Genomic DNA, 16,179 nt, shown 5'->3' on the forward strand with positions numbered 1-16,179 from the left:
CTACACATCAAAACACGGTGAATTTTGTTAAAAGTTACCAATGGCTCTTAAAACACAGACTAAAGCACAACCTGGGACAACCCACATTAGAAGCCTAGATAATTCAATGCTTCTTTAAGTTACCCTAATTTATGTGATGATACTTCGGGGTCATATATAGGGAACACTAAAGTACAACAGCAGTAACTAATTGAAGTCACCACTGAGAAAAATCCTAAAATATTTAGGAAGGGGGAGTGAGGAAGAGACAAAGAAATTACTGAGAAATCATGATTTCCTGGCAGGAATGTTATATGTTTTTCAGTTTCATGAAGTAAAAAGTCCCATTAATTACATAATGCAAATAAATATGCTGCTTTTCATAGTGTCTTCTGGGCATTAAAATAGGTCATAATCCAACTTTGTAAACATTAACTTATTTGATGCCCAAATCAGATCTCCTGTTTTCAAATCATATTCTATCTAGATGTTAGAATTTCCATGATGTTGATGAGAGAACTGTACTTGGAGAGGGAACACAGTTCTGAAGTATACTTGGGCTATAAAGTGTAAGGGGGAAATATCACAGGCCACTTAACGAAGTATTTTAACTGCCATTAAAACTGCAGTGTCTCCCAGCACAAGTTCTATTTTTTTTTTTTTAACATTTTATTATCTACCATTGAGATTCATGTGTGGAAAGCAGTCTCATACCATGGTCTGCTTCTATATAGCTCAAATATTCTTAATGAAGGATTTCATGTCACAGGAATTTGTATTAATCACATAAAATTAATTGTGTAAATAATAAGAAAACATTTTTCATGATTCAAAGCTCACCTAATACATGAAGCCTTTCTTGATTCTCCCTGATGTCACTTCTTCCTCCCCTGAAACCTCAGCTATAGGTATGGAGCTTAAGGAACTTTATTTATTCCAGTTCATATTACAGTGACTTGTGGAGTTTTCTAATTTTCACAAATAGATTGGGAATGTCAGCTTCTCTAAATTAGAATCATGGAGTCTTATATATCTTTAGATCCTCTTCACTCTATGTCCAACAATTCCTTGAAAAGAGTAGGCAATCTATATGTTTGTCTTAATTCACCAAAAAACTTATCTAGGGATACTAAAAGCCACCTTCTCCAAAGGGTCCTTAGAAATATGAGTTCTATTTTGAGTATGAGTATTATTTTTAAGCTCTATGGAACCCATACTAAGTTAGCAAATATGTTTTCATTATAAATAATATTTCAACATTTCTTCTATAGCCCTGAAAAATGAAAATAATGAGAATCTTTCCTGCTAGGTACAATAGTTACAACTTTTAATTCTAACTGAAATCATTACATTTTGTCTTGCTAATGTAATACGAGTGCCAAATAATCTAAATTAACAGTTTTTTATGGGTAACTTCTAAGAAATATAAGAAAACTTTTTTACAGAGCAGAAAAAAAAAGTAACTGTGTGTTTATAAGGTCAAAACTAGAATTTAATAATAATGAAGAAATTCACCCCTAAGACAGCATCTGCAGAAGACCACTTATTATTCAAGTACCCATTTAGAAACCATAGACTGGGCATCTGTGTCGCCCCATATGTCTGATAGCACGTGAGTAGCTGAGGCTGTAAAACTAGTTAAGGTGTAGCCTCCACCGTTCGGGAACTCACAACTATAGTGAAGCCATAAAAGACAACACAAGTAGTAAAAGGACACTGGGTTTATCTCCGGCTGGGTGAGCCGGGGAAGAGTTCACAGTAGAGGTGTCTTTTGAACAGGGTTTTGGTTTTAAGCTTTATTCCGTGGGTTTCAAGGCATTTGGGGGCTGAAGTAACAAAACCTGCTTTCTTTCCCTGAAAGGGATTTGGGGAAGAAGCTGCTCCTCTACTGAGAGTCTAGTGGACAGATGAGGACCTCACTGGAGTACGAGGAACCAGATCTGGAAGATATCTGTGAGGTAGAATCAACAGAACCTGACGATAGACTTGATAAAGTGAGGTGAAAAGAGTAAGTCAAATGACATTTTCAGGCCTTTAATTTGCCAAGACCGACGAGGACATTCAATGACTCTAGATTATCGGTGAATATGTGTTTACTGAGCACCTTCTAAGTTCCAGACTCTATTCTAGGCCCACGAGGTCTGTTTTCACTCTAGTCAGGGCAGGCAGGCAGGGAGGCAGCAAGTGAATAATCTGAGAGAGTGATGATAGATTTGATGGAGAAGATAAAACAGTGTCACGTTAGAGTGACTGGGGGAAGAGACACTTTATCTGAGGTTGTCGCAAAGAGTGACACTGGAACTAAGATCTAAATGACAAGGAGGCAGGCGAGGGAGGCTCCGGCAAAGAAGGGGCAGCAAATACGAAGGCTGAGATAAGAAAGAGCTTCAAAGGATCAAGGAACGGAAAGGCAGCTTGTGGAAAGGGATGGGGTTTGGGGTAGGGAGCGAAATGGGGTTGGAGAGCACGGGTTGCTCCTTATAGCTCACTGGAAGGGCTTAGCACTGACTCCAGTCAGAACGGGCAGCCAGTGGGTTTTAAGCCAAGGCATGATGTGATCAGCTTCCTATTTTTGTCTGCTGTGAGGAGAATGGACTTATGGGGGAAGAATGGAGGCAGGGAGTCCTGGTGAAAGCAGTTGGAACAGCGCCCATGTTGAGAAGGGGTCAGACTCTGGATCTAGAGGGAGAGGGAACAGGACTTCCTGGTGGAACTGCATGTGGAGTGTGAGGGAAAGAAAGGAGCCACGGGAGTCTCGAGGGCTCGATTCCAGCAAACCACTGTACAGGGGGTGGTGCTATTAAACAGAGATGGTGAAACCTTGAGCAGAGAGAAGCTTCAGGGTGGTGGCGCCAGGAACCAACAGTTCTTCTTTGGTCAAGTAAAGGCTGAACTGTCTAGAAATTTTTAAGTGAAATGACAGGTAGGCAGTTGGATATAGTCTAGAGCTCATCAGGAGAGAGGTCCAAGTGGACATATACTATGGGAGTCATCAGACCCTTCAAAGAATTTTGAACTGGATAAGACTCATCTTTCAAGGTAGATTATGGAGGAAACACGCAGCAGTGCTTTTGCATTTTGGGGATTTTTAAAACAGAGGAATAATAAATTCCATTTTGGACACTTCAGGTGGGGATAAGTGACTGGCCTCTTCTGTGGTGAATCACACTAGCCTCTAAAAGTGTGCAAGTACTATTGTCTTGTACTGTGACTTAACCCTGTAACCTCATTTGTAGTCTCCCTATTTCTTTTTTGCTACATCAGTAAGCACTCTGAGAGCACATGCTGGCTTCCCAGTGCCCAGCAACTATTCAGACAGAAGGCACTTTTACCTGTTGTAGCATGAGTATATATATCCCATCTTAATGGTTAAGAATTGACTGTACACTGGAGAGACCAGGAAGTAGCACAATCATGAGCTTGTTTCAAATCTCAGAGGATCTATTATCAAAAGCCTTTTCCTTAAAACTTAATCTTGGAATTCTTTCTATCAGTGAGTCAACTTTGAAAAATAATTGAGTTCCACAGACATTTCCACTGAATCGCATAGCTAAGCAGTTAAACTCAAGTAATTGTGGATGATTTCTGAACCAACGTGGTGGTTCTTTGGCAAAGTTCAAAGACATCAGCCTTTATTTCCTATCAAGAGGCTACTTATGTTCAGTACTCACTAAATATTTGAATAAATAAAAGAGATCAAGATGCTTTAACATGTCGACAAGGCATTTTTCTTTTCTTCTTAAGATAAATATTACTCTCTACTTACAACTCATGATTGTATTCATTCATTCAGCAAATATTTTTGACTACCTGTTCTGTGCTAGGCTTTGTGGATACGGTGATAAACAGGCCAGGCTCCCTGACCTCACTCCAGCTGTATGCAATGCCCTCACTTGCTACAAGCGGACTATAAGTAGAGGTGTGTCACCAAGGAGGAAGTTTCAAAATTCACGGGTATCTCTTCCACCCTAATACTTCACATTCCCCCTAACCCTTAGAAATGATTATTTCAGGGATTAAATAAGGTTAGTATGTTTCTGAGTAGAATATGAAAGTATGTGAACTGCACTTTCAAGGATCTACAAGGAGCAAATAATTTTCTCACGTGGAAAAGAACAAAAGCTCTAGTCTTTCTACCAAACGATGACAAGGCATGAACTCTGATGGTGGAAATGCTAATGTACTACAGTCCTGAACAGGTCATTTTCAAACCTTTCTCTGTAGGTTCGTTTCTTACCTATTTATTCAGGTATATTAGGAAATAATCACTCAATTAAAAATAATTCAGATGTTTTAACTTAAGTGCTCTATTCCTCCTTTTCCAACAGAGTGTCCATTCCCAGCACTGGGAGAAACGCAGCACTTGGGAAGTCAGCCCCGCACTGCCGTCGCCTGACTTGGGGCGGATCACCCGTTTTCCTGGAACCCTGGCACCTTCTGCACAGCAAGAGTGGAAGTTACTCTTCACCCTCAGGGGAATGTGTAGTCACAGTTACTTGTTCAGTTTTACCCCAAAAGGACTCACTGAGTTTCACTTACCAGGCATTTTTCTTTGTCCTTGTGTTTGTTTTTTCACACTATATACTCAGCCCCTTGCACAATGCATTGAATACAGTCAGTACTTAGTATTTGTTGCATGCATTATGAAAAAACAAATGCACTTACCTCCAAAGGCTGGTTGCCTTCTACGTCTGAAGTTTTGCCTTTTGCTGCCACTCTTTGCTCATGTGCTGTATCTCCTATGAAGAAAAGGAAAATAAAAAAAACTTTATCATACCACGGAGGCCAAACTGTCTGCTACTTATTCTATTGTTACTGTATATTTCAAATTATGGAAACAACTACTATTTCCTTTGTTACAAAGTAAATACATTAATATTTAAGAACACTAATTTTATAGTGGTCACAGAAATCATCCATAAATACACAGACATACAATCTAAACCAGACATGTATCTTGCTTTTTGTAGGTTTACCCTGGAAAAATCAAGTGAATTTATATTTTGTCAATCAAGTCATAATTCAAATAAACTAGGAAAGCTTATAACTTAAAGAAGATAAAGCAAATTATTTTCAAATTAAAAGTCTTTATAATATAAATAATTGTCCTCCAAATCTGTTTTTTATAAGATTTACTCTTTGAAAGTATTTGTGTCTCTGTGGATTTGCCTCAGAGTAGATATCTATGTATGTAATTATTAACCAAACGTGAAACAATTTTTACAGCAGGAAAGAACAATGAAAAATTCATCAATTAGCATTTAGTTAATTATCTGATTCCTAAAGCTGACACCTGAGTGGGTTATATTACTAAACAAAGTTGGTGACTAGGCTGGCTCTAAGGACACAGGGCAGACACAAACACAAGCATAATTTAATTTAGTAATGGCCTATTTTAATTTATTAACTAACACGGATGATCTGTGATTAAAACATGATAGGTTAAAAAAAAAAACAACTAGCCTACTTCTTTAAAGCATAATGAGAGGTTAATTTCATAATATGTAAACTGCTCTTCCCAAAAGATTAATCCAACTCAGGAATGTCCACAACAGTGAAGACTACAAAATTCATAGATGATGATTTGTCTGACATTAAAGGTTAGGAATTTGTTAATATAAGGAAGGTCACAGTCTTGATTGGAGGTAACAAAGTATGAAAGTCTGGGCTGGGCTTAACTTTTCCACAGTGAAACACAAATGTTTAGTTTACCAACGGACCAACAGCTATCATCGAGAAAGGACCTCGTGAAAATTTTAAAGAAGTAAACAAAATTCTGCTGAATTCTAAAACCACAAACAAGAATGAAATCGGTCATTTATTTACTTAAGGTAAATCCCCCATATGTTCAAAATCCAAGCACATTATTCCTACTCCAGTCTATAAGCTTTGTTTTCAGCTAGGCAGAGCAGCATTACTGCTGGGCAGCACATAGTAGGTGTTCCAGAAATACTAGCTCAAGAAATTAGTGAACTTCTCCTTATACATTCTTCGTCTGTAAGGCTGACAAAATAATACTAAATGGAATGAAGTAAAAGCTTTATTTGAGCATATAGTTAGTGTCTTTCGTCTAAAATGTATTTGTGGAAATTAAAAGTCAAATTTATTAAATACCATTATGATGTTACTACTCATCTGTAATGGTGTCATAATTTATTTGAGTTTAAAAATAGCTAATGATTTTTTAAAAAAAAATCATATGGAAACAAAAGCATTAGGAACTTTTAAGTTATGCCTGTAAGATAATAAAGTTAATAGTTGTTAAGTGAAAGATAAATCAACCTTCTTTTGTGACCTAGGATGTCAAATCATTATTTTGATTGATTTTTAAGTAATTGTTTAAACTGACCATTTATTTGCACATCAGGAAATCTTATTTTTAGAAATGTTCCTTCTCTCTCAAAGTGAGGGATTACCTGATCAACCCCCAGCTCACAGGCGGCAAAACTAACGCACAAAGAGTTTAGTTTGCTTGGTTAAAGGCGATGAGGCCCCGGCAGGACAAGCAGCCAAGGTAATGCAAGTCTCTGTATATCAAGGTCAAGGTGTGTTTAACACTCACATGGCTGAGGCTCATCATGAAACAACCCAGTATGAAAGGTCATTTACTCCAGGAAGATTTTCTGACTTTTTCACATGATTGCTGCCCCATGCCACAGCCATACAAACACTGTACTTGGCTGAAATCATTCAGCACAACGCCTGTGCTTCCTTCACCATTTTCTGATTTCAAGGCGTGTATCTGAACAAAACTTTCTCCATTTCCCCATACTGCTTAAATAACCAGAAAGCTTATCAGCCAGTGTTCTTGACATCACACAACACATCTGCCTGGGAGCAACCGCACAATCACTCTTTACTGAAATGCTGTATCTGGTGGTGACTCAGGTAGGACAAAAACTGACTACAAAGAAAAATGCCATCTGCAAGATTACTCTCTGCAAACAAAGGCACAAAATGAAAGCTACAGAAACAACAAACAGGAAAGAACAGGTCACAACGAAATATAACTTTTGAAGTGTTTTTCCTCCCAGTGAAGAATTATTTTATTTTATCATGGTAAAAATTCAGTTCTTTTTTCTAACTTTTTAGAGCCCACATGAAAGTTAGGCACTTTAACAATAAATGAAGATGCATGTGGCCGATGTGAAATAAGGTACTTTAGTTTTCAAACATCAGTTAATGCTAATTTATGTACTGTATAGATTCAAAAATTTCATTTACAAGTCAGCTGTTTAAAAGGGAGAAGAAAAACAGCAGAAATTTTCACAGTATTTACATTTCATAAAGCCTTTTTTACCACACCATGTCTGGTTCTCACTATGGCTCAGCAAGACATCCTCCCAACTTCCCCACCTCACCCCTGCAACATTATTCTCTTTCTTGTCCAACACCTGTTCTCCTCAAGAGGAGTATCCAAGACAAGGAGGGACAGAAACAGAGCAGGATCCTGTGGGGCCTCCCTGGTATAAATCCTTCCCATGCCCCCATTTCTTGTTTGTAGGAAATAGGCTTCATTCAGCCTCCCTGATCTTCCCTGAGCTCCAAAGAGCAGATTCAAACAGCTGCTCATCAGGGAAGGGAGAGAATGCAGAAACGAGGGAGGAGCAGTCGAGAAACAACCATGCAGCCTTGGGGCAGGACCCTGGTTCCTCCTCAGGGAGGAACATAACAACAAGTTTGAGTTCTTCTGCAGGACATAAGGCCCCCACCCAGGTGGAGGATGGCAACTTCAGGCTGAGGACAAGATTCCTGGAGCACCGCCCTGTCACCTCACCACCAGCCAATCAGAAGAACCCTCAGCCCCCTCACCAGATTTTACCTACAAAAGCTTTTCTCTGAAAAACCATCAGGGAGTTCGGGTATTTTGAGCATGAGCCACCTGTTCTCCTTGCTTGGCCCAGCAATAAACTTTCCTCTGCTCTAGACTCTGACGTTTTGGTTTGTTTGGCCTCACTGTGCATACGGCACACAAACTTTTGTTCAGTAACACCCCCAGAGTTTACCGTGAGCCTGAGGGCAAAGGCATTCAGTGACTCACCCAAGGTCTCGCAGGTAGAAGTCAGTCACAGTGGGAGCAGAACCCAGTCTCCTGACCTCTCTGGGGACTGTGTGGTCTGGTGGAAGGTTCTAGTGGACGGGGGCTGAAGTGGGAGAAATCAAGCCCCTAACTGGGGAACAGTGGGAAGAAGAGCCCAGGGCTCCAAAAGGGAGCTCTAAAGGCAGGATCTTGTGCTGGTCCAACCCCGAGGGTCCCCAGACACCACTCTACTCCTCTTTTCTTCCATAGGCCCCATGAATGATCTGTTCTCTTCCCTTTCCACTGATGATGCCAAATACTCCTGACCAGAGCAAGCCTCTGTCCTTCCTTCTGGTCCCTCAAAGCAAATGCACAGTCCCCTTGATACTCTTCCAGAAGTTTGTAAGTCTGGAAACAATTCTACCAGAGACAAAATCCCTCTTATACTAAAGAATTTATTTATTTTTTTTAAATCCCTCTTATACTACAGCTATGAAATTTTCTTGGTTTAAAATGAAGTTTTTATTTAGAGTAATGAATGAAAAAGGGCTATATGCCCGTACTAATGAAGTTCTTTCAGACCTTAAAGGACTGAAGTGAAATTCATCCGTATTTTAGATTAGGGGTTGGCAATTTTTTTCCGTAAGGGGCTAGATAGTAAAAGGTTCAGGCTATGTGGTCCATACTGTTCCCTGTCACAGTCTCAACCCTATCATTGTAGCTCAGAGCAGCCACAGGCAACATACAAACCAGTAAGTGTGGCTGCGTTCCAATAAAATTTCATTTACAAAAACAGGTTGAGTCAGGCTGTAGTTTTCAGATCCCAGTTTTAGGGAGTATATGTACTTTACCTCTTCTAGATTAAAAAGCTGAATTACATAATATAAGGAGATGAGAAAGGGACAGTCATGACAGTATCATCATGACTCCATTCTACGGGGTAAACTGGGTGGAGGGAGAGGAGAAAAGGTGGTAGAGAGTGAGCACTGGTTACAAGGGAAGGCGAAGAGGAGAGACCCTCGTGATGAGAGGGGAACCCTGATGCCTGTTTGGATCACCCAGAGGAGCTCTGTTTTGGGGAGGGGGTGGTGAGTGACGGAGGGAGTGCCCTCACTCCTCAGGCCTCCTTCCATGTGGAGGAAACTAGTAACATGCACCCCAGCCTCCCTCCACTCTCTAGTCATTGGGCTGGTGGTTTGGGAGGACTTGGCTACACATGGCTCTTCCTCTTCCTCTTCCTCCTCCTCTTCCCCTTCTCTTGGGGAGGACGAGAGAACACGTGATTCTGTCTGCCCTGACCCTCCTCCCACCTGGGGAAACTTGCATATTCTATAACTGGATGGAGATCAATCTAATTCTGGGGTTCAGATTAGGAAACCCCATTTGCTCCCTGACAGAAGCCACATTCTTCAACACCAGCTTTATTGGCAATAAAGGTGAGACTTTGGTCTCCATTTGTTTTTTTTTTTTGGTTTTGTTTTATTTTTTAAAAACTAAACTGGCTAGATCTTATCTGGGTGAGAAGGGCGTTATTACTGGAATGCCCTAGAGTCCAACGGGCCTGGGAATAGGCTGGTGTGGACAGAATTGGAACCTGCCTACATATGAAAAGCTGTGAATGCAGAAATCTGTTTTCTTTCTTCTCTTTTATTAGAGAGGAATTATCTAGAACTCCGTATCTGAGAATGTGATCTACAAAACACTGGTTTCAAGGAGTTTACATGGAAAAAATATTTCTATGGTCAAAAGTATGAGGAAAACCTACAGAATACATTCCCTTCCAACTGATTTCCAACTCATTTTAATATATTAAAGGCTCTGAGAAATTCTTCAGTAAAGAAATCTAAAAAAATTTTTGTCACAATGCATTTGACTATAAAGCCACTTTATTCATCGGATGCCTATTAAACATCTTGCAGAGTTCTATGAACACACTATGGGGAATGCTGATGTAGTATTTCTGAAGTTAAAATTGATTATGAAATATATTCTTTTTATCTGACTTTTTAAGAAGACCCTCAACATTGCCAAATTTGTTATTTAGCTTTTGAACATTCATTTCATGTAAGGTTAACCCACATTTATTTCCCTTTAGATGATTCTTTTCACAACTCCCTGTTGATTCCTTCAGTTGCATTCAGGACAGACTGGCAGAATGTGACTGCGTTCTACTGCATGATTCTGATTCCAGAATAGCCAACAGTCTGCACAGGAGAAAAGGGTAGCCAGGCACCTTGAAGACACAGGAGAGAGCCCCAGTGCTCAGAAATATGTCCCCCACAAATCCTACCAATTAGAGATTCATTAGGGGTAATGAGCTCCTCTTTTAAAATGCAAATACCCTCTGGGAGTGTTTGCTTATTATTCATTCACCAAGTGAAGTAGTGGAAAGAACAGTGGCATGGCCACTCCATTAACTCCCTTTCATTCTTCAGTTACACACTCATTATCCAAGGCAGGCTGGCACTGTGGCAAGAGAATGGCTTTGGAATCTGATAGAACTAGTCCCAAGCTCTTCACCAAATCCATGACCTTGTGCAAGTTACTTAACTTCTCAAGCCTTCATTTCCTCATCTGGAAAATGGGAATGATGATACGTAATGAGGCTATTACACAGATTAAATGAGAAAACACGTTAAACACTAATTGCAGAGAAGAAGGGAGAGGAGCTGGGGCAAGATAAATGTTTTGGCATAAGCCTTGGCGTCAACTGCTGGTCTGTTGTCACAGAGCTGTTGCCATAACCTTGGGCGTGGGCACGGTAACAGGAGAAGCCCCCTCCTGCAGTCTCATCTAGCGCACATAGCCGTGTTGTGGGGTAGGCTCTGTGACGTCCACTTCAGAATGGCAGAGCTGGTGTCAGAACCCAAGTCTGATTCTGATGACTATGCCAAATCACTGCAAAATACCACGCAGGTTCCCAATGACTTAACCAAAACTTGGGTTAAGTTATCCAACCCAGTTGAATACATTTTCCATTTAAGCCTCCTCCAGTTCTGTTCAGTTTTCCCTTCCACTTTTCCTAATTCTGTCCACTTACTCCCCATTTCCCACGAGAATGAAAAAAGGAGGAAGAGAGAACAAGCGAAAGCACTAATGGCTGAAGACACGCCCCGCCCGGGGCCTGCCGTCAGGCCGGGCTCTGGAGGCAGCTGTGGTCCCACCGAGCGCGTGCCAAGAGCAGAAGCGGCCACAGACGGGGAGGGATGCAGTCAGCCAACAGACAGAGAGGAAAAACTCAAGCTGCCTAGGAATGAAAGAAAAGCAAATTCAGATGGCACCAAGAACGTATCAGATTACACCCAAATTTGCTAACGATGCTTACAACTAACACACTGGTATCATTCTGATGATGAAGTGAATACTCAATAAACATCTGTTGATTCAACTGCACGTGGGAAGGAGAACAAGAAAATAATAACTTCACATATACTCAACAACGGGCTTATAAAAAGAATTATAAATGGTTGTTAAAATATGAAGAAAATTGAAAATTAAGGGTTCAGTAGAATAGGCAATGTACTTAATATTAGTGTGGATCTTAATTTTAATACATATGTATATACAACTTTTAGGCATTGTGTTAGATTTTAACCTTATGACTGCTATTAAAATCATACAGTTAAAAGCTTGCTTACAACTCTGAAAGCTTAGGGTCACACTGAATACTTAAAAGGCATTCAGGGTAGTAAGAATACCAGCAAATCCAACTGAAGTCAGACCCACTGAGCAGTCCTTCCCACCTGCTCTTAATTAACTTGTCCTGGGATTCCACAGATGTCTTTAGTTTTGAGTCCTGTTACTTTGTAGCTATGGGTAATAATTTTTCTGGAAGATTTTAAGCAATCCAGAAACATCAATTAAGTATTTAACACTATGTTCAACAGTTAAGCCCAGGCATTCTCACTTTTAGGCTGGAGGACTAGAAACTCAAAAGGTGAAATTAATTTTGTACCTGTACATTTGTACAATATTGTATCATGCTGTACAAATACACGTTCAAAGGTTTTCTGTTAATAGCTTTCCTAAATCAGGGTAAATTTATACACTGTTGAGAGTAAGTTGGGCTGACCACTCCAGATCCTGGACCCCAAAATGCTGCTCAAAGAAAGCTCTACACAAAGGGCTGCTCTGAGCAGTCCACTGACAAGAGGTTCTCTAAGCGCTGTTGCAAACAAACAGGACAGACACAAACAGGATTTTCAGTGTGTACAGCTAGAAATCCAAATTTGTAAATAGAAAAAAATAGGCTCGCTCTACCAGTTTATCTGGGATCCTGAAACAAAGACTCAAATGTGCTGGCTGTTATAGGTAAAGATGATGGCATTGATCCATCACCAATAACACAACCTGGGTTGGAGATCGTTGGCATCAAGTCACTCACACTCAGAAGTGTTCAGTCTCCTTTCCAATCAATAGAATCAACTGTGGAATTACTGGTTGGCATCAGGAGTTCTGCTCAGTCAATTCTCCTCACAGAAAAATCAGTGACCCCATGAGAGCAAATGTGTGTTTCAACTTATAGCATCAATTGGTCCAATTAAAGATACTAGGTAGGTGAGCTGTCAATTTCTTGAAATTGAGTTCTTAGATTATTAAAGAGTTGTAGTGTAACAGAAAACTGCAAAGAAAATTTCCAGCAGAAACAATAAAAACAGTATATGAAATATATTACAATCAGCTTCATGGTGTTTCATTCATTCAACAGATATTGGTTAAATACCAACTATGTGCCGTGTATCATGCTGGGCACCACATGAACTAGAGTAGAGCAATACCACCCCAACCCTCGCAGCATTTCCATTCTAGAGGGGATTTCAGCCAAGCTAATGAAAATCACAAGAACTGGCTGTACAAAAACTGAAAATTATTGGAGTACCAAATCAATTTGAATGAAGCACACTGTGGAAAAGGTGGTCAGTTATAACAAAAACAAGCTTCATATTAGGGCTTCCCCCCAGATCCTTCCATTAAAAATAAAGTATATAATTAGTCAGTATCATTACTTTTCATAGAAGTCAAACATTAAACATTCTCTTCCACAAAAGTTTGAAGACAATTTTCCTGAAAAAACACCAATATTATTTAAATAAAAGTGGATATTAAAAAGAAAATGAAATCTTGCAAATCACAGATCACAACTAGAAGCAAAGCCACAGATGGTGGAGATGAAGGGGCGTGATGTGATTACGAGATGAAGGCAAAGAGTGATTTCAAAATGAAAAGAAAGCAGCTGGTTGGCTTTTACTGACGACATCACACTTCTCATTTGGTCGTACAAGAGAAACACTTTAATACTGCTGTCCTGAGGGTCACAATATACTATGTCATTTCAAATGCTTACAGAAAGAAAAGGAACATGTGTATGTGTACATACGACTGAAACAGCATGCTGTACACCAGAAATTGACACAACACTGTAAACTGACTGTACTTCAATGAAAAAAAAAAAGCTCACAGAAGAAAGCAATTTGGTCCCTTTAAGAACTCAGGTAAACCTAAACACCACAAGGCCTGAGGGAGGAAGTCCTGACCTGTTCACTGGCCCACTGACCAGGAGCAGTCAGACAGCAACAGTGGCTCACCAACCAGTATCCCAAGGAAGAAGGATCTGACTGGACCTGGATCACAGTTTAGGGTTGCAAACAGGCCTGGCCATCCTTCGCTATATTTATGGAACTTTTCATTGGGCTAAAATATCCAGACAGATGAGGGGAAAAAGTGAATCATGGGCTAGCCTCGGGTGAATGTGCCCCAGAGGAAAGCAGGGCTGAAAGCAGCAGGGAGCAGGACCTTCATATGCATAAACAGGTAAATTCTCAGGCATCTCGTTGCCATCTCGTTGCATCTCACATTTCAGTACACGTAAACATCTCCTGAGATGCAAATTTTGGAGTCTCGCTGGAGATTCAGACTTGAGAAGTTTAGTGAAGAGCCTAAGAATCTACATTTTTAGCAAGCATTCTAGGAGACTCTAATGCAAGTGACTCCTGGACAATACTTTGAGAAACACTGAAGCCGACTGAAATAATCTCACATGACTGATGGGTTACCATCTGCCTCATTTTGGGAATAACTGTCCCGTCCCTCCTTCTCTCCTACATTGTTCAAATATTTAGAGAGCATGGACATATCTCTGTGTTCAGGTTGGGGCTCAAAATGTTCCCAAAAGAACTGGAAATGGGATCTTGAAGAAACATTTGTCCATCCATGTTTACAGCAGCATTATTCACAAGAGTCAAAAGGTGGAAGCAACCCAAGTGTCCATCAACAGATGAGTGGATAAACAAAATGTGCTACATACTTACAATGGAGTATTACTTGGCCTTTCAAGGAAGGAAGTTCTGCCACATGCTACAACATGGATGAACCTTGAAGACATTATGCCAAGTAAAATAAGTCAGTCACAAAAAGATACATACTGTATGACTACTTTTATATGAGATGCCTAGAATAGTCAAATTCATAGAGACAGAAAGTAGAATGGTGGTTGCCAGGCGCTGGAGGAGGGAGAAACGGAGAGCTGTTTAATTGGTAGGTACAGAGTGTGAGTTTTGCAATGTGGTAAGAGTTCTGGAGATCGATTTACAACACTGCGAATGTACTTAACAAAGTTGAATTGTACATTTAAAAATGCTTAAGATGGTAAAACTTAAGTTTATTTTACTACAATTAAATCCAAAAATTTTAAAAATAAGATGTGTTATTCTCTATTTAGAACAATAAAATGATAGAAGTTAAAGGTACGTCTACTCCAGGTCAACACTGCATTTAACAATTCACTTGTTTTTTCTAGTAAGTGTTCATACACAGATGTTATAATTAGTACTTATTCCATGTTCATATTGTTATTTAAATGCACACACACACATATTTAAAGGAAAAAGGAAAAATCAAGTGAAGCAAAATGTGTCTTTTCTTTCTCTGTGCTACGGAACTGGCTATGGCTCAATGAAGGGCCCGATAAGAGAAAGTCTGCCCAGCTGCACAGCTACGCTGCAGCGCAGGCGGAAAGGCGACAGACAGCATCAGAACACACTCCGGCCACTCTCTACTAGTCTGTTGATGTATATCTGCAAACCTCTTTGTATTTACTAGGTCATAACACAGTGTTAGCTATACTAACTATCAATATGCTATGCTTTAAAAAAAAAAATCTCAACTGCTGGTCACAAAAATGGAAACTTTTGAATAACTTGAATCAAGAAATCCTAGGGGGGTAGAATATAGCTCAAGTGGTAGAGTGCATGTCTAGCATGCACAAGGTCCTGGGTTCAATCCCCAGTACCTCCTCTAAAAATAAATAAATAAACCTAATTACCTACCCCCTTAAAAAAAATAAAAAAATAAAAAATAACTTAAAAAAGAAGAAATCTAAAATACAAAGTACAAATACTGGATAAGTAGATAAAGCATAATTACAGGTCATGCAAAACTTCAGAGCTAATATGCATATCTGTTAATGATCTAAATCAAAACACCTAAACTTCCTCTAAGGAAGAGAGATTTTTCAACTCCCTTAAGCCTTGATGTGACTAGGATGGGGAGAGGAGGTTGCTGACGATGAAATTCAGGGTTTGGGTGGAGGGGATAAATCAACAAATAAATTCTAAGTCCCCACTGTTGGCTTGCACTTCTTTCCCACAGAAATCTCACCAAATCTGAGGAGTGAAGGGAAGGAAAAGAAGAGGAGAGTAACAGGGGAGGAGTCAGTGGACAAATCAGACTCTGAGAACCCGCTATACTGGTAGATCCTAATCTATCAACTGGGGGACACTGACCTCAGGACTTCCAAGATGGGCTGACAGCACAAAACCAGGAAGGTGTAAGGGCAGAAACCCACAAGACGGAAGCAGCACTCTGGCGAGAATGAGCAGGTGGTGTGGCTAAAGAGCATGACAGTTTACTTGATGACAGGGTGGAAAGCAAGAGCCACTCTTTGCCAGAATTGTTCCTCAGCCTGGACTTCCACCAGCTGATATGATCTCAATCTTTACCTCCCACCACCTCAAGACCCCTAGGTGAGCCCATGCCCCCTTTCTATGCTCCCATTTATTCTCATTCTCCAAAGCCCTCCACACATTTGCAATCATTTAATTATTTGCACTCCCTTGTTTATTAGCTATTGTTCCAACCAGAAATAAGACTCATGGACATAGAAAAACTATGGTTAGCAGGAG

At 40.0% G+C, this 16,179-nt stretch overlaps 1 protein-coding gene and 1 long non-coding RNA gene across 8 annotated transcripts in view; one reads left to right on the forward strand and one right to left on the reverse strand.

The window, feature by feature from the left end:
• Positions 1-4,651, forward strand: part of LOC105088706 (uncharacterized) — a 149,582-nt gene extending 144,931 nt beyond the window's left edge. For all 5 annotated transcript variants that reach the window (XR_010381677.1, XR_010381676.1, XR_004137780.2 and 2 more), the window contains 2 exons: positions 1,841-1,987; positions 4,308-4,651. This is a non-coding gene — a long non-coding RNA (uncharacterized LOC105088706). The remainder of the gene's footprint in view (positions 1-1,840; positions 1,988-4,307) is intronic.
• UMAD1 (UBAP1-MVB12-associated (UMA) domain containing 1) overlaps positions 1-16,179 on the reverse strand; it is a 194,182-nt gene that overhangs the window by 59,328 nt on the left and 118,675 nt on the right. For all 3 annotated transcript variants that reach the window (XM_010979620.3, XM_031454950.2, XM_064487549.1), the window contains one exon: positions 4,645-4,718. In XM_010979620.3, the coding sequence (XP_010977922.1) occupies positions 4,645-4,718 (74 nt within the window). The remainder of the gene's footprint in view (positions 1-4,644; positions 4,719-16,179) is intronic.

The sequence above is a fragment of the Camelus dromedarius genome, chromosome 7 (assembly GCF_036321535.1).
Source record: "Camelus dromedarius isolate mCamDro1 chromosome 7, mCamDro1.pat, whole genome shotgun sequence".
Lineage (NCBI taxonomy): Eukaryota > Metazoa > Chordata > Mammalia > Artiodactyla > Camelidae > Camelus > Camelus dromedarius.